This window comes from Neomonachus schauinslandi, chromosome 2 (genome assembly GCF_002201575.2).
Source record: "Neomonachus schauinslandi chromosome 2, ASM220157v2, whole genome shotgun sequence".
In the NCBI taxonomy this organism is placed as follows: domain Eukaryota; kingdom Metazoa; phylum Chordata; class Mammalia; order Carnivora; family Phocidae; genus Neomonachus; species Neomonachus schauinslandi.
This window is the reverse complement of record NC_058404.1, coordinates 148,585,902-148,609,704: the sequence shown is the minus strand read 5'-3', so window position 1 is coordinate 148,609,704 and position 23,803 is coordinate 148,585,902. Positions and strand designations below refer to the sequence as shown.

The following is a 23,803-nucleotide window of genomic DNA, read 5'->3' as shown; positions in this document are numbered from 1 at the left end:
GGAGCCTGCTTCTCCCTCTCCCTCTGCCTCTCCTCTTGCTTGTGCTCTCTCACTCTTTCTGTCAAATAATTAAACAAAATCTTTGGGGAAAAAAAAAAATTCTAAGCATTTAATGTCTTGATTCAGTAGATTTCCAAAGACCAAAACTGTTCTCTTTGAATATGGCATAATAGGAGTTCTAAATACAAAAACTTCAATGTTAATTTTTCTTTTAGTATTTAATAGTATTGATATGCTAGAAATATATATTCTAGAAATATTTCTTTTTTACCTTCTCCATTCTGGCTCTTTTTGGGGAAAATGGCTCAAATAAGGAAGTGACCATTTTTCTCAGTAAATATTAAATACCATCACCACTGATCTCTCCATTTCAAATAACCTGTTCTTCCCTATCTCAACCTCTTCCTAGAGAAAGTTCTGGTTTTCCATGTTGATGCTACTAACAGGGCCAGCTTAATGGATGTATATCTACATTGGGTCCTCGACTCGGCATGACTTTCCACTTGGTTTAATGCTCACTGTCTTGAAGTTCGTGATATTTTTTTTAATTTCACAACTTGTGCTTTAAAAATGAAGTCTGATAGAATAATGGGGCATGGCATGAGCAGAGGAGATACACACAACATATGTGTCTATGGATTCTTGGCACCCCATTTGCATACATAATTTGTGATACCCTATAGGTATCTTGAAACTCAAGAATTCCAGGGGATCCAAAATGTTCAGCAAACTCAAATTACAAGATAAGTGTGTGATGTCTACCACTAAGGAACCAGGGAGCACTGACAGTCCCAGGAGGCCAGGCTTTCTGTTTGAAGCAGAGCCTGCTTAGAACACAGAAAGAAGGCAATAGCATTCTACTAGACATAATTATTGGATGACCTTATTATATCCTTTCTTTCTCCCATTTCTTCTTTATAGTAGCCAATAGCTTCTGCTGAAAATAATGGCATAGAAGTACTTTTCAGTTCTTCCTTACTTAAACTGAAGGTAGAGAGCAATGGTAAAATGTGCACATATCAACAAAGGAAATAAATATTGTCAAGCTAGCCTTGTATAGTGTTTCCATTGATCTGGAAGAGTCAAATTCATGCATATGTGAGCTATGAAATACAGTTGTATAATTTTCATAATTCCATATACTTAAATGCTTTTACATTTACTTTTGAAATTAGTATTTTACAATAAGAAGATGAATAATAAAACTCTTGGTAGTAATTTAAAATTTTAATTTTTCCACTTAGAATGGCATTAATTAGCAAACAAAAATACCATGACAAGTCAAGAGAGACTGTAGAAGAAAGAAAAGTCATATTTTAATACTCTTAGCAGTACATTTTTGTTGCTTTTTGAAAAGAGTCCAACATTTTGCACTAGGCGACATAAATTATGTAGCTGGTTCTAATTACTCAAGCCTCCCTTCCTAAGCAAGCAGGGTAGGTGATCAACAGGTCAGGCCTCTAGTTAGGTCTATCAGCTTTTATGCTAGTACCCTATGTTACACTTTCTACTTGTTCCATATCCAATACTGTGTCCACTAGCCACATGTGCCTAGTGAGCTCTTGAAATGTGGCTAGTCTAAACTGAAATGTGCTATAAATATAAAATATACACTAGATTTCAAAGCCTTAGTACAGAAAAGAAAGAATATAAAATATCAGGAATAATTTTTCTATTGACTACTTGTTGAAATAATAATATTTTGATATATTGGGCTAAATACCAAATTATTTAAAAGAATTTCACATGTTTACTTTTGCTTTTTTAATGTGGCTACTAGAAAATTTAAGATCATATGATTGGCCTACATGATATTTCTATAGCATTGTTCTATAGCACACAACTTGACTCTTAACCAAACTTTTACTTCCACTGAGGATCTCCTACATTTCTTTTTTTTTTCTTTTATCTCCTATGTTTCTTACTTTCTAGTAATGAGGACCTATCCCTGCTTATTTCGTTCCCCTACACCCAACAACAACAAAAAACTCAGACTTTTTAAATTAGTTGTAAAATAAGTATAAATAAAACAAGTCTAAATAAATTACAATTTTTTCATTGGCAAATGGGCTAAGGGAAGAAGTTATAACAAGGTCAATGAAACTTGAAAGCAAATATGTGGATGGCATGAATCTTTTCACACATCATACTCTCTGAACATAAAATGGAAGCAAAAAGAAGAATATACAAAGCCACTTTCTCCATTTATAATTGGCTCCTATAGCTGAAGTGTAAGGCCCAATAAAGGAAAAGAAACCAGGCCTGGAGATAATGACAGACTTGCATAGGAGGCTTAAGTTCAGGGTAGTATTAAAAATAAAATACTTCATTACAACCAATTTATCCCAAAGAAATCCTCCGTTGGTGGCAAGTCTCCATAATTAAAGGACATCCAAAACAATTTTTAAAGATCAGTGCCTAGGGGGCACCTGGGTGGCTCAGTCATTTGAGCTTCTGACTCTTGATTTCGGCTCAGGTCATGATCGCGGGTCATGAGATCAAGCCCCGCATATGGCTCCATGCTGGGTGTGGAACCTGCTTGAGATTCTCTCTCTCGCTCTGTCCCTCCCCACCTTGCCCCACAAAAAAATCAGTGCCTAAGACCAAAATTAACATGGAGCTGTTCTATGTAAGAGAATTAAACTAAATAAGAGAAATAAACTTACTTTTAATTTCAACTGATTCAGGATCTAATTTAGGGGGTCCTACAGCATCTTGCAGCTTTTCAGGTAGAACATGTTGAATAATTTTGTCACTGGTTTCAGGATCCTCAGTACAGCGAAATCTAAAAATCAGCAGCATATGAGCCAACACTCCATGTTCCTCTTGACTGTGGACCAAAAAGATAAAAAGAAAAATATGGCTTTAAAAGATATAGTTTGGAATTAGATTTATGGTAATACCACAATCTATTTTTTTCTTGATCATCCATTTGAAACTCATACATAAAACAAATCCATAATGTAATTTAAAAGATCCAGAGGGGTTGAAAGATGGCGGAGGAGTAGGGGACCCTATTTCAACTGGTCCCCAGAATTGAGCTGGATATCTACCAGACCGCTCTGAGCACCCACAAAACCAGCCTGAGATGTAAGAAGATCTGGATCTCTACAAACAGAATATCGCAGGCGGTTGGTTTTGAGGTATGAAGCGGGGAGCCCTGATTCCGCAGGCAGATATTGGAGGATAAACGGCAGCAGGAGGGAGCCTGGCCGTGGAGATCCTACACTGCCGGTGAGCGACAGCCTTGCTCGCTGGGGACAGGGCACAGACTCGCAGACCAATGGGGGGGGGAAAGGACTTTAGGGCAGCCCCTGGGGTGGAAACCCAGAGCGGTGGGGTCGCGCGAGCAAACTGGAAGCAGCTGGCAGTTTTAGAAGCACAAAGGGCAGAGACGTGCCGCGACATGGAGGCAGGACTGGGAGCGCTGCGGAGGTGCGCACAACCCAGGATGCTGCAGTTTATAGCAGCACGGACAGAAATGGAGCCAGTGTGGCCTGGAGAGCTCACTGAAGAACAAACTGCAGTCTCTCTGCTCTGAGGCAGAGGGTTGTAAATGGTCTCTTCTGCTTTGACTCACGGAAAGCTGCCAGGGAAAACCACCACGGAAAGCCACCAGAGAACAAAAGCCCCCCAAACTGATTCCCCCTGAGCCTGTTCCCCGCCACAGAGGGGCAGGGCAACTCCGCCCAAACAGGGTTGCCTGAGTAGCAGCATGGCAGGCCCCTCCTCCAGAAGACAGGCTGGGAAAACAAGAGGCCAGCAACCCTAAGGTCCCTGGAAAACAGGTGCATCTTGCTTGGGTTCTGGTCAATAATTTGGACTCTATACATTCCCTCAAACACCCATCAACAGAATGACTAGGAGGAGGAACCCCTAAAATAGAAAAGACTCAGAGATTATGACTTAGGCTGCAGATTTACAAATGGATGAAGTTATAACCAAGATGTCGGAGATGGAATTCAGGCTAGCAAAGGTGAAGACAATGGTTAGAATGGAGAAATCAATTAATGACAACATAGAGTCTCCAATTCGGCAGAACTTAAAAATGCTATCAATGAGATCCAATCCAATCTAGATAATCTAACAGCTAGGGTAAGTGAGGCAGAAGAATGAATAAGCGACCTGGAAGACAATATAATAGATAAAAAGGGAAAAGAGGATGGAACTCATAGATATTTACAGAACATTCCACCCTAAAACAACAGAATACTCATTCTTCTCGAGCGCACATGGAACTTTCTCCAGAATAGACCACATACTGGGTCACAAATCAGGTCTCAACTGATACCAAAAGATTAAGATTATTCCCTGCATATTCTCAGACCACAATGCTTTAAAACTGGAACTCAATCACAAGAAAAAATTTGGCAGAAATTCAAACACTTGGAAGCTAAAGACCACTCTGCTCAAGAATGTTTGGGTCAACCAGGAAATCAAAGAAGAACTTAAACAATTCATGGAAACCAGTGAGAATGAAAACACATCGGTCCAAAACCTATGGGATAATGCAAAGGCGACCTAAGGGGGAAATACATAGCCATCCAAGCCTCACTCAAAAAAATAGAAAAATCCCGAATTCAACCAACTAATTCTACACCATAAAGAACTAGAGAAAAAGCAACAAATGATACCTAAGCCACGTATTAGAAGAGAAATAATTAAAATTAGATCAGAAATCAATGAATTAGAAACCAGAAACACAGTAGATCAGATCAACAAAACTAGAAGTTGGTTCTTCAAAAGAATTAATAAGATCGATAAACCACTGGCCAGACTTAACCAAAAGAAAAGAGAAAGGACCCAAATTAATAAAATTATGAATGAAAGGGGAGAGATCATGACTAACACCAAGGAAATAGAAACAATTATTAGAAATTATTATCAACAACTATATGCCAATAAACTGAGCAATCTGGATGAAATGGAGGCCTTCCTGGAAACCTATAAGCTGCCAAGACTGAAACAGGAAGAAATTGACAACCTGAATAGGCCAATAACCAGTAACGAGATTGAAACAGTGATCAAAAACCTCCCAAAAAACAAGAGTCCAGGGCCTGATGGATTCCCTGGTGAATTCTACCAAACATTCGAAGAAGAAATAATACCTATTCTCCTGAAGCTGTTTCAAAAAATAGAAACATTCTCATGAATGTTTCTATTCCAAACTCATTCTATGAGGCCAGCATTATCTTAATCCCCAAACCAGGCAAAGACCCCATCAAAAAGGAGAATTTCAGACTGATATCCCTGATGAATCTGGATTCCAAAATCCTCAACAAAATCCTGGCTAATAGGATCCAACAATACATTAAAAGGATCATCCACCACGACCAAGTGGGATTTATCCCCGGATGCAAGGGTGGTTCAACATTCGCAAATCAATCAATGTGATAGAACACATTAATAAGAGGAGGGAGAAGAACCATATTGTCCTCTCAATGGATGCAGAAAAGGCATTTGACAAAATACAACATCCTTTCCTGATTAAAACTCTTCAGAGTATAGGGATAGAGGAAACATTCCTCAAGTTCATAAAATCCATCTATGAGAAACCCACAGTGAATATCATCCTCAATAGGGAAAAGCTGAGAGCCTTTCCCTTAAGATCAGGAACACATCAAGGATGCCCACTCTCGCCACTGTTGTTCAACATAGTACTAGAAGTCCTAGCAACAGCAATCAGACAACAAAAAGAAATAAAACATTCAAATGGGCAGAGAAGAAGTCAGACTCTCTCTTTTAGCAGATGACATGACACTTTATGTGGAAAACCCAAAAGACTCCACCCCCAAATTACTAGAACTCATACAGCAATTCAGTAATGTGGCAGGATACAAAATCAATGCACAGAAATCAGTTGTTTTCTTATACACTAACAACGCAACTGTAGAAAGAAATTAGAGAAACGGTTCCATTTACAATAGCACCAAAAACCATAAGATACCTCGGAATAAACCTAACCAAAGAGGTAAAGGATCTATACTCTAGAACTACAGAACACTCATGAAAGAAATTGAAGAAGACACACAAAGATGGAAAAATATTCCATGCTCATGGATTGGAAGAATAAACATTGTTAAAATGTCTATGCTACCCAGAGCAATCTATACCTTCAACGCCATCCCGATCAAAATTCCAATGACATTTTTCAAAGTGCTGGAACAAACAATCCTAAAATTTGTATGGAATCAGAAAAGACCCTGAATCACCAAGGAAATGTTGAAAAAGAAAAACAAAGCTGGGGGCATCACGTTGCCCGATTTCAAGCTTTATTATAAAGCTGTGATCACCAAGACAGCATGGTACTGGCACAAAAACAGACATACAGACCAATGGAACAGAATAGAGAACCCAGATATGGACCCTCAATTCTATGGTCAAATAATCTTTGACAAAACAGGAAAAAACATGCAATGGAAAAAAGACAGTCTCTTCAATAAATGGTGCTGGGAAAATTGGACAGCCACATGCAGAAGAATGAAACTCGACCATTCTCTAACACCATTCACAAAGATAAACTCAAAGTGGATGAAAGACCTCAATGTGAGACAGGAATCCATCAAAATCCTAGAGGAGAACATAGGCAGTCACCTCTTTGACATCGGCCACAGCAACTTCTTTCAAGATACATCTCCAAAAGCTAGTGAAACAAAAGCAAAAATGAACTTTTGGGACTTCATCAAGATAAAAATCTTCTGCACAGCAAAGGAAACAGTCAACAAAACGAAGAGGCAACCCACAGAATGGGAGAAGATATTTGCAAATGACACTACAGTTAAAGGGCTGGTATCCAAGATCTATAAAGAACTTCTCAAACTCAAGACCCAAAAAACAAATAATCAAGTCAAAAAGTGGGCAGAAGATATGAAAAGATACTTCTCTGAAGAAGACACACAAATGGCTAACAGACACATGAAAAAATGTTCATCATCATTAGGCATCAGGGAAATTCAAATCAAAACCACATTGAGATACCACCTTACACCAGTTAGAATGGCCAAAATGGACAGGGAAAGAAACAACAAATGTTGGAGAGGCTGTGGAGAAAGGGGAATCCTCCTACACTGTTGGTGGGAATGCCAGTTGGTATAGCCACTTTGGAAAACAGTGTGGAGGTGCCTCAAAAATTTAAAAATAGAGCTACCCTATGACCCAGCAATTGCACTACTGGGTATTTACACCAAAGACACAGATGTAGTGAAAAGAAGGGCCATATGCACCCCAATGTTCATAGCAGCAATGTCTGCAATAGCCAAACTGTGGAAAGAGCCGAGATGCCCTTCAACAGATGAATGGATAAAGAAGATGTGGTCCATATAGACAATGGAATATTACTCAGCCATCAGAAAGGATGAATACCCAACTTTTACATCAACATGGATGGGACTGGAGGAGATTATGCTAAGTGAAATAAGTCAAGCAGAGAAAGTCAATTATCATATGGTTTCACTTATTTGTGGAACATAAGGAATAGCATGGAGGACATTAGGAGAAGGAAGGGAAAAATGGGGGGAGGGAATTGGAGGGAAAGATGAACCATGAGAGACTATGGACTTGAGAAACAAACAGGGTTTTAGAGGGGGGGGGGAGATGGGTTAGCCTGGTGATGGGTATTAAGGAGGGCAAGTACTGCATGGAGCACTGGGTGTTATACGAAAACAATGGATCGTGGATCACCACATCAAAAACTAATGATATATTGTTCGGTGACTAACATAACATAATAAAAATAAATAAATAAATAAATAAATAAATAAATAAATAAATAAATAAAGTCAGAATTTTAGAATTGCCAAAAAATAAAAAATAAAATAAGATCCAATTTGGGGCACCTGTGTGGCTCAGTCGGTTAAGCATCTGCAGTCGGCTCAGGTCATGATCCCAGAGTCCTGGGATTGAGCCCCGCATGGGACTTCCTACTCAGTGGGAAACCTGCTTCTCCCTCTCCCTCTGCCTGGTGCTCTGCCTGCTTGTGCTCTCTCTCTCTCAAATAAATAATAAATAAATATTTTTTAAAAGATGTAAAATTATTTTAAAAAATCAAAATAAAAGATCCAGTTTATTTTCTTCTATATTTCTATTGTTTACCACATATAAAACTTCCAACTCAGCCTCCCTGCTAGTAAGCTAGTACAATCATGGTCTCCCTTAACATCAAAATATCTAGTTATTAATATAAAAAGACACTCTATTGTCAACCATTTAATACTATCAAATATAACGTGTGGCCAATATGAAGTCAACTCTGGCTTTGGTTTTTCAGGCTAAATTCCCAGTGACTTAAATCCAGTGATATCTCCTAAGCAACATCATGCTCTCCTAAACAACTTTTAATCCTAAGGATATTAGAAAGCTTGACCAAATCGTCTTGACTTCATGTGATTATATTTTCAAGATAGAGCATTAATCAGCCTTAATGTTGTTAGAATGAATTACTTCTTGGCATCATTCTTGACTTCTCTTTCTCATTCTCGGTCAGCTACTCTATCCCCTTTTCTTCTCATACAATCAGTTCTCAGAGAATCTTACTCCTCACTATACAATGTATTGACTCCTTATATAAACTGTAAAAGGGAATATAAATTAGAACCTTATTTTTAGAGGTCAGTTTTGTTTATCAGTTATACATTTGATGATCCATTCTCTCTGATACAGCACTCTCTTCAAATATACTCTTGTGTGTGCAAAGAGATTTATACATATGTTTATCATAATCTTGTTTTTAAATCAGAAAATATATGTAACAACTCAAGTGTCCATCAAAAGGGCATTGGCTAAAACAACCCTGACACATACTTGTAGTGAAATACTATACAAAGAATTGTTGAGAAGATGTGTTATTTGTGGGAGTGGAATTAGTGGAGAGGGAGTTTTGTTTTCTATTTTATGGAATAGTATGTTATTTGAATTTTATATAATTTTGTATTACTTTTGTAATCTGAAAAAACAAACAGACTTTAATGAGATTATTGTTATATATCTCACCCCTTTTCACTCACTCAGCAACCCTGTAGAACAATTATTTATTCTGTCTTCTTTCTCTTAAACTATTCCTAGGCTGGCTGACTAATAGAAACAAAAACAAACAAAACCCTCTCTCTACCCCAGCTATTCAGTTTATCTCTCACCTTCTTATCACAGCAAACATTCTTCAAAGAATAAATTACATTGCCTCATATTTACTTTCTTGCAGTCTGCTTCCTCCCCTTCCATTCCACTGAGTCTTTTCTCTACACTAAGTAACTTCTTTATTGACATAGCCAATGAATTCCTTCCAGTCATATTATTTGGTCTCTCGGGAGTATTTTTTCAATGCTAAAACTTTTTGTCTTTCATGTGAATGGTGCCTTTCTCATGATTTCTTTTTTCCTTCTCCTTTCCTATATATTTCCTAGGCTCCTATTTTTTCCCCATATCCTTAAGTATCATTTTCTTTAGGCTTTCTTCATCATCATTTTTTTTTTCTTTGCATTATCCTTTTTCTGAGAAATTCCACTTACATCCACCTGTTCCAGTACTTTGAGTTGATAATGAACAAAGGCACATCTTCAACTCAGTTCCTTTTTCCTCCCCTGAGTAAGACCCATATTTCAGGCTCATGTGGTCCCCTAGTATCTCAGCTCAACATCTTTAAGACTGACTTCATCTTGCCTACAAACTTGCATTTCTTCCTATTGATTTCAGAAGAAATACTGGTGAGTAGGAAGATTACTAGGATGAAGACATAAACAAATTGGAAAGTGATTTGGAAGGTAAAACTGGTAGAACTTAGTTATTCATAAAATGTGAGGGGCCCAGGAAATGGAGGAGTGTAGAATGATGTCCAAGTTTCCCATTAGTGTGATTGGGTTTTACATGAGTTAGAGAATTTTCTGTGGAATTTCCATGTGGATATGTGCATAGGCAGCTATATAGTTCTAGGAATCAGGAAAACAGTTTAGATTGGAAATCGAAGTTTGGATTTCAATAACATATGAAGTCATGTGGGTGCATGAAGTCCCCTTGAGAGATTGAAAATTTAAGGGTTGGAGAAGTAGATACAGATTCAAGAGAGAATAGTATTTCAGATGCCAGAGAATAAATGTCAGCTAAGTGATAGACTAAGAAGGAACTCTTGGGGTTTTTGTCATTGAAATAATACTGGAAACAGCTCTCATTCTATTTTTGAAAAATACAAATAATTTGTATTAAGACAATATATTATTTAAGATCTTCACATAGCTTAAAATGTTATGTTCTGAACTTCTATTTATTGATGGTTGATTATTAGATCTGGAATTTTCTTAGGTAAATATTTGGAGCAGAAAGGTGTAGAGAAGAAAAAAGTAAAGAAAATTGATAAAGAGAAAAACCAAGAGGTTAAGACAAACCTCATCTACTACACTATTTTACATACGGGACAATTAGCTATTAAACTAAGGGATATGACTTAGGTCCCTATTTATGCTAATTAGTTTCCAAAAATACAATTCGATAATATAGCCATCAATAATACCTCTGTTTCTTGAAATCAATCACCATGCAAATGCTTTCTTACAGATTTAGAGAATGAGTAAAGCAAATTATAACCCGTCACTTAGAACAGTTGTCAAATGAATGTTGGTTTAATTGAACTATATCATCCTCATTAACATTTCAAACAGTATATATTACTGACCAAGTTCACAAATTTAGTTTTAAATTATATTCAGAAGTCAGCATTTTAGATCTACGTACCTGAACCTGATAATGTGAGACTTGACAAATTCTTCCCTCAATGGAGATTTATGAAAAGCATCTTTCACCTGTTCCAAAAATATTCAAAATATGTCAGCAAGAATAATTTTCTGAAGGTCAATTTAAAGCTCTATGGAAAATTTAAAAACAAAACAAAGCAAAACAGAAAGCATTAACCAACATTTCACAATGCACTCAACTTGAAGAATCTAGAAGAATCTTTACTGGTATTCTACTCAGTGATTTTAACTGAACTCTGCCTTAGGAGTTATAGTATCTGGGAGCCATAGTATTGGAGCCAAGAGTGACATCTGCTGTGCTACACTCAGAAAGATACTAAAAAGAATAAACACACTGTTTTTTTTTTAAAGGAAGAGTAAATATTCATACCCTGAGATACAGACTTCTACTGTAGGTAAACAAAGGAAATGAAATAATTCTGCCAACTGATGGTTGGGTCATAGATATGAGTGTGTGACAGTGTCACATGGTTCTTAAAACTGGTGAAAAGGTTGCCAAATATCCTGGCATAATCTGCACCCAGTTCAGAATTCAAATGCTCTTAGAAAGGCCCATGTGAACTAGGATATTTAGCCTACCTAATATGTTCTGTTAGGTTTACTTCAATAAGGTAGAAGAATGTATCTTGTGGAGATATTTCTTGCTACTATAATTAAGAATTCTAACCCACTTAAATTTTTAAGTTAGGAGTCAAGGTAAACATGTCAAGTATTTCTTGGTTTCAGTGTGTGAATATTGACCAACCACAGTTACGGCAAGCTAGTGATTGGCTTACAGAACAATGAGCCTTTCTATTCTTTCACATCTTTTGTTGACTCCTCTGTCTTTGTGACCAAGGTCGGTTACTTCAATTATGAGATAGATCAGCACAGTACAAGTGAGTCCTCTAATGACCACATTCACTTGGATTTTTTTATTTACGGGCTTATATTTATTTTTTTTAAAGATTTTATTTATTTATTTGACAGAGAGAGAGACACAGCAAGAGAGGGAACACAAGCAGGGGGGGGTGGGAGAGGGAGAGGCAGGCTTCATGCTGAGCAGGGAGCCCGATGCGGGGCTCAATCCCAGTACCCTGGGATGATGACCTGAGCTGAAGGCAGATGCTTAATGACTGAGCCACCCAGGTGTCCCTAAGAGCTTATATTTAATCAAATAATTTCAAATTTTTTATTAATTTTGAAGAGAGTTAAAAAGTCCCATCTATATTTCTTTTTTTTTTTTAAGATTTTATTTATTTATTTGACAGGGAGAGACAGCCAGAGAGAGAACACAACCAGGGTTAAATGGGAGAAAGAGAAGCAGGCTTCCTGCCAAGTAGGGAGCCCAATGCAGGGCTCAATCCCAGGACTCTGGGATCATGACCTGAGCTGAAGGCAGACGCTTAACGACTGAGCCACCCAGGCGTCCCTATATTTCTTCATATGTAAATCATTCTGGATGTTATAAAATTTATTTTAGTGAATGGCATAAAAAACAAGGAAAATTTTTGCATCTTTTCTTGACCCTTTTAGTTCTTTTCTTTCCTTTATTTTATTTATAGCTTTAGAAAAGAGCTTATTCAGATATTTCCCTGATTCAGTGTTTACAAGTACAAATTCAACCAGAATTTGACCTCCTCCTTACCAAGGTGTTAAAACCCTCAGGCTTCTAGTGTATCAGGTAGTTTCTAGGTTGGTAACTGCCATTATGTTCTTACTCAGGATATAAGAAATAGAAGACAATTTTGAAATTATCTAGTCTAATGCCTTAATTTTCACATAAGGAAATTTGTCCAGAATGAAAATTGATAGTAGATGGTTCTAAAACTAGGCATCTCACCTTCTAGGTTAGGGTATTTTCCATCACATCATACCACTAACTACCTCACAGACTGTCGGAAAAGTCCAAAAAGAAGTCCAGGCTCTTGCTCTCTTGGCCTATACTGAAAATTTTTCCACTTTTTAAAAACATTTGATTCATCTCTGAGGATGAATGTTGAGGCCTTAAAAATAGAGATGAGTATCCATGTGTCTCCTACAGGCTTAGGTACCCAAAACTAGTCCAAGGTCAGATATTTGTGAATATGAAAATATTATTCAAGTATGTGTCTGAATAGTTTTAATCTTGTGGTCTTTTGATCATGGTGTCTTCTATAGGATACAGCAGTCATATTTTGGGTCATCTTCACATTCCCAGAATTTCTGGACTCTGCTGATCAAGATTGTAGCACTAACTATGGAAGAGTGAGTGGGAGGGACATGAAGGAAGGGCTAAAGCTCACTTGCTTCAGCCCTGCAAGGCATACCCTCCCAAGTCATGTATTGTCAGTTTTGTTTTACATCTTTCTGACAGGACTGCTTCCCATTTTTCAAAGATATGCAAGATCAGTTGAATGGTTGTTATGGAAGCTAGGTACCAATAAATGGATATAAAGTGATAGCAAATGTCCTAGAAATGGAGGGGGAAAGTGCTTACCATTGATTCAATTTTCTGGCTCATTTCTGTGAAATTTTTAGAACCCTCTCTTCCAAAGTCACCATACAGTTTGTTACTTGTAAATGACAATGTGCTATAGTAATTGTAGGTCTTCCTTTGATCTGTAAAGAGAGAGGGGAAAAAGAAAACCATTATCTTTTTGTCAGATGTATGTAAAGCATCATTGTTTCCATGTTTGGTGGTTGCTAGAAAGACTGAGACCAGAGAGAATGTCCCTACCCCAGGTCATCATCTCTATCATCTTGCCCTGAGCTTCATGGTTATCTCAGAATAAAAGACAACAACATTTATCATTGTAAGATTTCGAGTGTGAAAACCATAAGAAATGCTTGGTGTTCCTGTGGGCTAATTAGTTATCTGTTATCCATTCCTGAATTAGCTACGAGAGGCAGCAAGTCACGCCATCTGATCATACAAACAAGAATGGACTTGGAAGTTTCCCAAGAGTAAATGCACTTTTATATTCCAAAAGTAGATTTCTCCCAATTCAGTAAACTACATATCAATTTTGGCCACAAGCACTGTAGTGTAAGAAAAATTTATTTGGGGTAAAGAAGATGAGGGCAGGGATGAAAATGCTTGTGATTTAGTTAGGGAGCTAGAGCTGCTATCTGGCATAACCTTCCAGGGACACTTATTTTCACCTGGCTCCCTTGTCACTCCATTTATTTTCTCCCACCAACCACAGGGTTTGTCTTGTCCTGCCATTGTGTACACTTTCTGCATCCAGTTTAAGCAACCCATGTTTTTGGCCCACTGAAAATTAATACAGCATTCATCTACCCTTCTATATATGAAGCAAGCACGAACCCTAAGAAGATTCATTCATTCAACAAATATTAATGCTGACTACCTTTTCTATGAAAGACTCCATGTTGAATGTTAGGAATATTATGGTGATCAAGACAGTTGTGTGTGGTTATTGTAGGATAATGGAGTGTGCTTCACCCAATCTCAATTTCTCTCCTCTTCTTCTCTCTTGCTTCTCATTCTTTCCTTCTTTACTTGAACCCCAGAGGAAAAGGAAACTAACATTGGGCACCTGTGTCCCAAGCATATTCACGTATCTCATTTCATTTACCATAACTCCCATGGGAAGGCAGCACTGTCCACATTTAACAGATAAAGACTACAGTCTCAGAAATGTAAATAAATTGCCCAGCCTCAAGATGACATAGCCAGAAAAGACAGAACTGGATTTCAAGTCAAGGTCTGACTCTCAAAGCACAAACTTTCTTTACATACCACTTCTTGAGGTGGGAAAAACCAAACCCACTCACTGAAGCTGTATAAGACGTCTCTCATACATAAGAGTTATGGAAAAAACTACCGGTAAATTTCGAGGCAACTGAGTGGCTCAGGTCATGATCCCAGGGTCCTGGGATCGAGCCCTGAATCAGGCTCCCTCCTCCACAGAAAGCCTGCTTCTCCCTCTTGTACTCTCCCTGCTTGTGTTCCCTCTCTCGCTGTGTGTCTCTCTGTCAAATAAATAAATAAAATCTTAAAAAAAAAAAAAAACTACTGGTAAATTTCAAAAGAACATCCCGGCTGTCCCGAGGATTTGGTTGGATTGACAAGGCTAAGGAAGAGCCAGTGATGCAAAAAGAGATGGAGGGCAGCCTGAAAGTTTAGGACCTCCTGGGAATTAGCACCAAAGTAAGGGGCTAGGGAGGTTTTGCCTTTCTCCCTCTTTCTTTACCTCCCTTTCACTGAATGGCCTTGACCTGAATGGTCAGAGTGACCTGAAATGAAGGCAGATCCCTGGAAATATACATAATCTCAAGTAAGGTTTTTAAGTTATTGAAATATTAGACATTGGGTCTAAAATGGGCCTAAGACCTGCATTTCTAACAAACTCCCATATGTGATACTGCAGGCGGTGGGACCCAACCCCTCATTGAAAAGTTAGTGTCTAGGGCGCCTGGGTGGCTCAGTTGGTTAAGCGACTGCCTTCGGCTCAGGTCATGATCCTGGAGTCCCGGGATCGAGTCCCGCATCGAGTCCCGCATCGGGCTCCCTGCTCGGAGCTTTCTCTTCCTCTGACCCTCCCCCAGGGAGCAGGGAGCCTGCTTCTGCCTCTGACCCTCCCCCCTCTCATGTGCTCTCTCTCTCTCATTCTCTCTGTCTCAAATAAATAATAAATAAAATCTTTAAAAAAAAAAGTTAGTGTCTAGAGAGGAGAACTGACTCTTCTGCGTATTAGTCCCATTCTTTTTTAAATTATTAGATTGAGGGTGCTTCGGTGGCTCAGTCGGTTAAGCATCTGCTTTCTGCTCAGGTCATGATCCCAGGGTCCTGGAATCTAGCCCCTCGTTGGGCTCCCTGCTTAGTAGGGAGTCTACTTCTGATTCTGCCCCTCCCTTCTGCCCATGCTCTCTCTCTGGCTCTCTCTCTCTCAAACAGTTAAAATCTTTAAACGATTATTAAATTAATAAATTTGAAACTGGCATTTGTAGAAGCCAAAAATGGTCAAATACCAATAATTTCATATGCTTCAACCAAGTGAACAACTTGTCTGTAGTCAATATTTTACTTTGCTCAATAGACTCACACAGGTCACTAAGTGTCAAAACATATTTCCCAGTTGCCAGAATTATATGGCATGTGTACTTGTTGGAAAATATTATTGGGGAATATTAACAGAAAAGTAAGAAAAATAAGGATGAACATTAGTTTGCTGATAATTTTCTAAAAAGTTTGGGAATCTGTAACCTACAAGGATGTTGCTTATAATAGAGTCACCTTCTGTCATTCAATTCACAGAGGGACAGAAATGAGCCCCAAAGGCCCCTGAACACCAGCTGCACACACAATGCTATGCCGTCCTGGGCTTTATGCCAAAGATGTTTTTTCGAGGTGAGTTACCTCCATCTTAATCTTTCTGTTTCTGTAACTGTTTAGTTTAGTTTGGTTATTTTTTTATTTTATTTTTTTAAAGATTTTATTTATTTGCGAGAGAGAGAATGAGAGACAGAGAACATGAGAGGGAGGAGGGTCAGAGGGAGAAGCAGACTCCCTGCTGAGCAGGGAGCCTGATGTGGGACTCGATCCCGGGACTCCAGGATCATGACCTGAGCCGAAGGCAGTCGCTTAACCAACTGAGCCACCCAGGCGCCCTAGTTTGGTTATTTAAGTATGTCAACTCCTAAAAGCTCATGTGCTACATCCACTCTGTTCTTTGTTTCTATATCCAAACAGAGGGCAGGTCACACATGTAAGACAGTAACCCATATCACAGCAATCACTGTTTATTCAGGTGTGTTGTGTGGGCAGTGGAAGTTGGGTGTTCCATATTACTACACTGATCATTCAAACAATAGGACCCAGGAGCAGGTTACTGGAAAAATCTTGCCAGGTTTTCATTGTATGCGTGGGAGCAAGATGGCCTGGGAAGAGGCAAAGGGAGAAGCAGTAAGAAACATTTTCTCTCACTGAGGTAATGAGACCTCTAGCTGTAGTAGGAATTCTTTATGATGTCAGACAAACCGAAGTATGCCCCCATGAAAATATCATAGGTATGATTCACTAATCTTTATCATTCAGTATCCAATAAATATTAATTATTTAGTATGTGCCAAGATCCTGCTAAGTTCTGGGAATACAAAATTAACAAAACAAAGTGCTAGGCATCTGTGGAGAAGAATAATGATGCTTACAATATAATGAACTCAATATATTCATAACAGAACTGTAGAATTATAAAGTTATTTTAGCCATTCTTTTTTTTCTTTTTAATTAAAAACATGCTCCAGACAAATAACCAAAATGTAGATACTCCAAAACTTAAAGACTTGTGTGTGGGTAAACTCTACCAAAAAAAGTCTTTACTTTATATATTTATTTTCTCTAAACTACCCAGAAATGATCTACCTTGCTTTAGAAATTGAGATGGGATTTGAGATTGGAATTGAGATTATGTCTGTCAGTGGAGGAAGACCACCAATTTACAGATCACCATGTCTCTTTACAGGAAAGCAACTTGTGCGAATTCCCAATTAAATTAGAATCAAGTAATTAGCTTCTTTGGTTACAGTGTCTTGAACATCAAAGCATTAGCTAGTCACTAAGGGAGATATTAAGCCAATAGGTCATAGTGGAGTCGACTAATTATAACTTGAGGCAGAGTAGAGGGAAACTTCAGAAGGGTTGTTATACCCTGGAGGAACAGTCCTAAAGTACCCTGGGGATCTTTCTAATAACAGAGCAGACTCATGGTTCATCTAACTGCGAGATACCTGATTACCACAGAGTGAACCTCTTTATAATTAATCTTCTCTGCATATCCTATCCTCTTTAATCACATGTAATACATCCCAAGATGAGATTTAAAATAACAGAAATAGGCACTTATTAAACAATATATAACTATGAGCATTTTCCAGGTTACTAGTACAGAATAGAGCCAACTTCTCTATGATCCTTGATCATGTAATTAATTTTTGGGCTCTCAGGATGTCAATAAGTTGGAATAATTTTAAATCAAGGTGATTGCTCTATGTCCTCAAACAACATGTTCGACTTTAGCTCTCCTATGATCTTTCCCTATTTAATATTTGATTGTCACTTATTAATGAATATAAAAACTAGCATGCTATTCCCAGCAGGAAGCATTGCTACATCAAAGATAAAAGAGAGACTCCTCCTTGGCTTGTGAGGATTAAGTGAGAGAGACAAGGCAGGTAAAGATATCTTTGTACCAGCTATGCAAATGAGTTGCAGTCATGAATGAATAAGCCTGAGGCAAATCCAAACCAGAGTGCACATGAGGAAATATGTGGGGCTAAGTCACATGATGCCAGGGCAGCCCATACTTACTGTATCTCACATAATGAACAGTAAGTCCAATGCACACTGCCAGGACAATCAGGGAGATAAAGGTGATGAGGCCAATAACCCAGGGCTGCAAACAAGCTCTCTTCCTGTTCTTCACCACAGCTAGCCTGAGAAAGAAAGCAAATAAATGGGTTATATCACAGGGTGCACCACACCCACTCCTTAGGTAAAGCAGATATTTGTGAGGAATTCAGGACCCTCAGGTGGTAGAGTACTGTTTTGGTTTAGAACACATGCTGGCTCTGGTTGCCTGACCTTAGGCAAGTCATTGGACATCTCTCAGCCTGTTTCCTCATCCATAAAGTGAAGATGATAAGGATAGTACCTATCTCATAGGATTGTCATAAGGATTAAATGAATTACTATATATATAAAGTGCCTACAACAGTGCCTGGCATGTAGAAGGTACTTAGGAAGTGTTAGCTATGATTTACTGAGCTGGCTATGTCCGAAATTCTGACTTAGGCACAGTCAGAGCTATGACAATGTTTAAAGCCTGGTTTGACCACTCTAAAATCTTAAATGCCTATGAACTATGTTACAGCTTGATCCATACTGTTCCAGAGAGAATTTCTATTTCTACTCAATTTTTCTGATTTATTTCCAAACAAATTTTGAGCATACACATAAGAGATAACCAGAATTCCCTTCTAGAGAACCTGAGTGCTTGCACTCTAAACTTCCCTAACGCTACAGGAAATCCCTTCTGCATAAGATTCTCTCAACCTCTCCCATTTATTCTGCCTTCAAAAACATGTTACTGAAAAATGTTGGTCAGTCGGGTTTTTGTTTAATTAGTACAGTTGCTGTTTCCTTGTGTTATAATAGTTGTTAAGCAAACTCAACAGCTAGAGAAAATAAAATAGTAAGTCAGAGTTGGCTAAGGAGTTTGAATATGAAGCTGTTATTTTAAATTTCTCGAGGTATTTATCATGCTGGTAGAATTGCTGGCAAGTGTGCTGATCTCCAGAGCGCTGTCTGGTATGTGAGGACTGCAAGTGTGGCACGATGCTGGAGGAGGACAGGGAGTTCAATCACAATAAGGAGGATTCTGAATCCAGCTCTTCCCTTAGCAACTTGGACAAATCATTTAAACTCTGGGCTAAGTTCTTCATCTGTCAATAAGGGGCAGGATAGCCATTCAGTCTAAAGCACATGGTTGATTGTGGGATCCTGAATGAGATCATGAATGCGAAAACTTCTTGCAAAATGCAAAGCTATTTTTGCAACAAATAATTTGTGCTTACAGGAATCAAGGGGACTCTGTTTCCAGTTATGTAGGACCAAGATGTGATATCATCTTGGGACCTATCACATCATAGCCTGGCTCTGCCTCGGTGTTTTGTTCTGTTAGAACATTGTCACAGAAGTCAATACTGTCATCGTTGCTACATGACTCTGCCCGTCCTGAAGGCACTGAGATATAGTGAAAGGCTCTAGAGACTCTACTCGGTCTTCTCCCTTGTTCCTGTGATTTTCCTATGGGACTATAGCCAAGGACACTTCATCTTCCTCTCCCCAATCTCTTCAGTGTCCCTTGAGTGATATGCCAAACACCTGACCCTACAATGGCAATTACTGCAAGATAAAAAGATTGTTCCATGAGGAGGTTGTTAATTTTTTATGTGCAAATGTGCCTAAGAAACCTAAAAATTGATCCCTGTTCCTTCATCTCTGACTGTGTGCTATTCACCTGTTGCAGAAGAAAGGAGATGTGTATAGCAGACGTAAGCAAAACTTTGGGGGAAATATGGGGAGGGAAGGGCTTTCAGCGAATGTCAAAACATGCCAGATGAAGAATAGGAATTTGTAATTGTAGCAAATGTGCTATAATTATCAAAAATATATGATCACTATGTAGAGTTGTGAAATATGGCAGAAGTTCTAATTGTTCTGTAACTCCTAATCAAGACAGAAAAGTAAAACAATGCAGGCATTAAACTGATGGGGTAAATCTAGAAGTATTAACATGGAAATAGTCAATGATATATTTTAGGGAAAAATGTTGCAGAAAAATATGCACTTTATGTCACACCTTTTTTTTTTTTAAAGACTTTTATTTATTTATTTGAGAGAGAGAGTGAGAGAGAGAAAGAGCACAAGAGGGGGGAGCGGGAGAGGGAGAAGCAGACTCCCTGCCGAGCAGGTAGCCCGATGCGGGACTCGATCCAGGGACTCCAGGATCATGACCTGAGCCGAAGGCAGTCGCTTAACCAACTGAGCCACCCAGGCGCCCTATGTCACAGCTTTTTAAAAAATAACTTTTAAAGATTTTATTTATTTATTTGAGAAAGAAGGAGCGAGCACGAGTGACGGTAGGGGCAGCGGGAGAAGCAGACTCCCCACTGAGCAGGGAGCCCAACACGGGGCTGGATCTCAGAACCCTGAGACCGTGACCTGAGCTGAAGGCTGATGCTTAACTGACTGAGCTACCCAGGTGCCCCCATCAAAAACACTTTGAATAAATAATTAGGAGAGTCTGATTCTGAGTCCTGCCACCAACTTATTTATTGTATAATCTTGTACCAGTAGATTCAATTCTCTCTTTTTTTCTCCATGTCAAAACCAGAGATAATAATTTCAGACCGCACCTAACATGATGAGCTATGTAGAGATAAAAAGAGTAAAGTTTTTTTGTTACTTTGAGTTCACAAGCAGAAAATCATCAGCAAGGACTATTATTATTATCATCATTTTAATTATTAATAATAATGGTAATGACCACATTACTGAGATGTTTGTCATTTGAAACATTATTTCTTCCCTTTCTAGTCTGTATGGCATTGCTTTGCAAACTGATTCACCCTGCTTCTTAATTACTTTTTTGTTGCTCTCTCAGCAAGAAATTAAATACTGAATTACTCCAAATTACGTGTGGTAGAAGTGTGCTCAAAAAATAGGTAAGGGCGCCTGGGTGGCTCAGTTGGTTGAGCGACTGCCTTCGGCTCAGGTCATGATCCTGGAGTCCCGGGATCGAGTCCCGCATCGGGCTCCCTGCTCGGCAGGGAGTCTGCTTCTCCCTCTGACCCTCCCCCCTCTCATGTGCTTGCTCTCTCTCATTCTCTCTCTCTCAAAACAAATAAATAAAATCTTTAAAAAAAAAAAAAAAAAAAAAATAGGTAAAATGGAGGAATAAATCCGTTTTACATATCAATAGACGATTATGTAATTAACCCCTCCTGTACATAAATCCTTGTCATTATTGTAGCCTTTTGAACCTTATCTGAACCTTTTCAGGTAAAATCACCTTCAGACAGACTAGATAAATTCTAATAGCTTCAGTGCTGTCAAATTTCTTTCTTTCTATGATTTTTCCTTTCAATTTGAGGAGATGTCTGATTAGATGATGAATATAGCAGGTGAATATAGCAGTTAAAATATGGGTACATTTTTATAAGCCTAAAATTGCCAGAAGACAAGTAATATGTCCAGAGTTGTATTATCATTATCACTTCTTAATGTGTCATTTTAAGAACAGTACTAAAAAGGAAAAGCAGCATCAGCAACAAAAAGGCAAGGGCAAGAAAAAGGTACTAATGCAAATAAACCTCCTGGCAGGCACTGTAAGTCAGGGCTCACAGTACTTCAGAGGAAAGTTTATCAGAACAAACCCCCACAGAACACCACCATCGCAGACTGATTAACAGTGGATCTCAAACTCTGCTCATTCTCTGTAATGGTAAGCAGCAATGATATTCTTAGTCTACATGTTTCACCAGCTCAGTCCAGCTGAGACATTTTAAATAAATATGTGCACAATATCTATAAGGCTGGTGGTTCCAAAGCATTATTATCAACTACTTAAACCAGAGGTCAGCAAACTCTTCTGTAAAGTTCCAGATAGAAACTCTTTTAGGCTTTCTGGGTCACATATTCTCTGTTGCAACTACCTAGCTGGGCCCTTGTAGCCATAAAGCAGCCATAGAAAATACACAAATGCTCACGGCTATGTTCCAATAAAACTTTATTTCTGTGCACTGAAATTTGAATTTCATATAATTTTCACATGAATAGTTTTCTTCTTTTGATTTGTTTCCAACCACAGAAGTATAAAATCATTCTTAGCTGAAGCACTGTACAAAAACAGGGTGGTGGGCCATAGTTTACTGATGGTTGACTTAAGCAATAGCCTACAAGTCAATGCTAATTGTGTTGGGAACTATAATAATCTTTTCACTTTCTAGTCTCATCCGCATGGCAAATTTACTGTAGTCTGTCTTCAATCCCATTGCCACTGACTTTATTCTGGAATTCTCACTAAAATGCGTCCTGTAGTTTAATAACAGGTTTCTCTTCTGTCCTCCCAATCTCTGAATTATTCTCCATTCCAGTAAGCTGTCTTTCTAGAAGTGATGTAGCCAATGGCTGAGACTAGTAGAAACCCTAGTTGGCCTTAGTTAGTCTGGCATTCCTCTTTTCCCCATGAATTTTCAGGCTCTTTGCCTTTGATATGCTTGCCTCCTATGTGGAGTAACAGAGTTTATGCTTTGCTTGCATCTTAAAGGCTCATCTGTATTTAAGAGCCTGTTCAAAAAGTCCTCTCCACTTCAGTTAGTTCTACCCTGAGCATCACGTTGAAGTACATATTTTGAGCTCCTTAAGGATAGGGACTGGGCCTTATCTCTATATTCTCCGACCACATGCTCAAGATAGGTTCACAGAAGGAATTGAATTGAAGTTGACTAAACCAGATAAAACTGACCATTTGTCAATACTACAGTATGGGTTTCTGTCTCTCTCAAAGCACTTCTGGTTTGCCTTAGTCTTAGAAAAGAACTTGGCATATTACATACAAAGAAAAATAGGTCAGACATTGTGGAGAATAATTACTATTTAAGTAAAACCTGATTTCCATAAAACACTTTATATAATGATCAAGATTTGTGGTTAATATTTCTACATCACCTGTGTTTAAAATACATGATTTTCCATCTGTGATTTGATCTATCCACTATAAAGTCTTATTATAGTATAGAAAGCGACAAATGCAAATGAGGGGACATTAACTTCAGGAAACACATTATTTGGGGCTATTACATGTCTATATGTTACAATATCAAAGCAAAAGCATAAAGAAAGATACCACAATGAAGTAACAACCTAGTATCTTATGACATTGCTAAGCCCCTAAATCAGCGCTTAGGATTTCAAGTATCATTTAATAAGTATTTATTCAACTTTTATTATGTTTTTGGCACAGGCTTATTTCTTTAGCTTATTGAGTTGTGCCTGCTTGTCCTATCCACACAAATACTTCCGGTGCTTTTTTCTCTGTGGAAGACTTATACCAGCAGGCATTGGAGAGATCTTTAATCTTTCTTATACCTTGTCGAGTAAGACTATAAAAATATACAAGGTGGAACTAAAGTTTGTATATGTGTGCATGGATCATATATTTTCATTGCTTTTTTTTAAAAAAAGAAATATAAACTACTTCTTCTAAAATTGCAAAGAACTTATTTCTGTCTTGTTAACTGTTGCACAAACGTATCTCTAAAATATCTAATAATATCAGCCAGGCCCTTGGACTGAATTATGTGTGCATTCTCAAGAATGATAACTATGAATAGTTCTCATAGAGAAGTTACAATTACAACAAGGTGGGAGTCTAATTACCAGAAAAGTGTTTCCATTTTCTCTTTACAGCACTAAGATAAATGGTAAGAAGTTCATTGTTTTTATTATAAATGTTTTAGTTTATATTCCACCTTGTTCTAGATTAGCTTAAGGTAACTTATAAGGATATATATAT

At 38.2% G+C, this 23,803-nt stretch overlaps 1 protein-coding gene across 1 annotated transcript in view; it reads right to left on the bottom strand.

Annotated features, from left to right (window-relative positions):
- The window catches only part of LOC110591413 (transmembrane protease serine 11E-like), a 49,907-nt gene that overhangs the window by 16,538 nt on the left and 9,566 nt on the right, over nucleotides 1–23,803 (bottom strand). The window contains exons 2-5 of the mRNA XM_021702316.1: nucleotides 18,034–18,158; nucleotides 13,198–13,319; nucleotides 10,720–10,787; nucleotides 2,667–2,830 (exon numbers count right to left, since the gene is read on the bottom strand). Of these exons, the coding sequence (XP_021557991.1) occupies nucleotides 2,667–2,830; nucleotides 10,720–10,787; nucleotides 13,198–13,319; nucleotides 18,034–18,158 (479 nt within the window). The remainder of the gene's footprint in view (nucleotides 1–2,666; nucleotides 2,831–10,719; nucleotides 10,788–13,197; nucleotides 13,320–18,033; nucleotides 18,159–23,803) is intronic.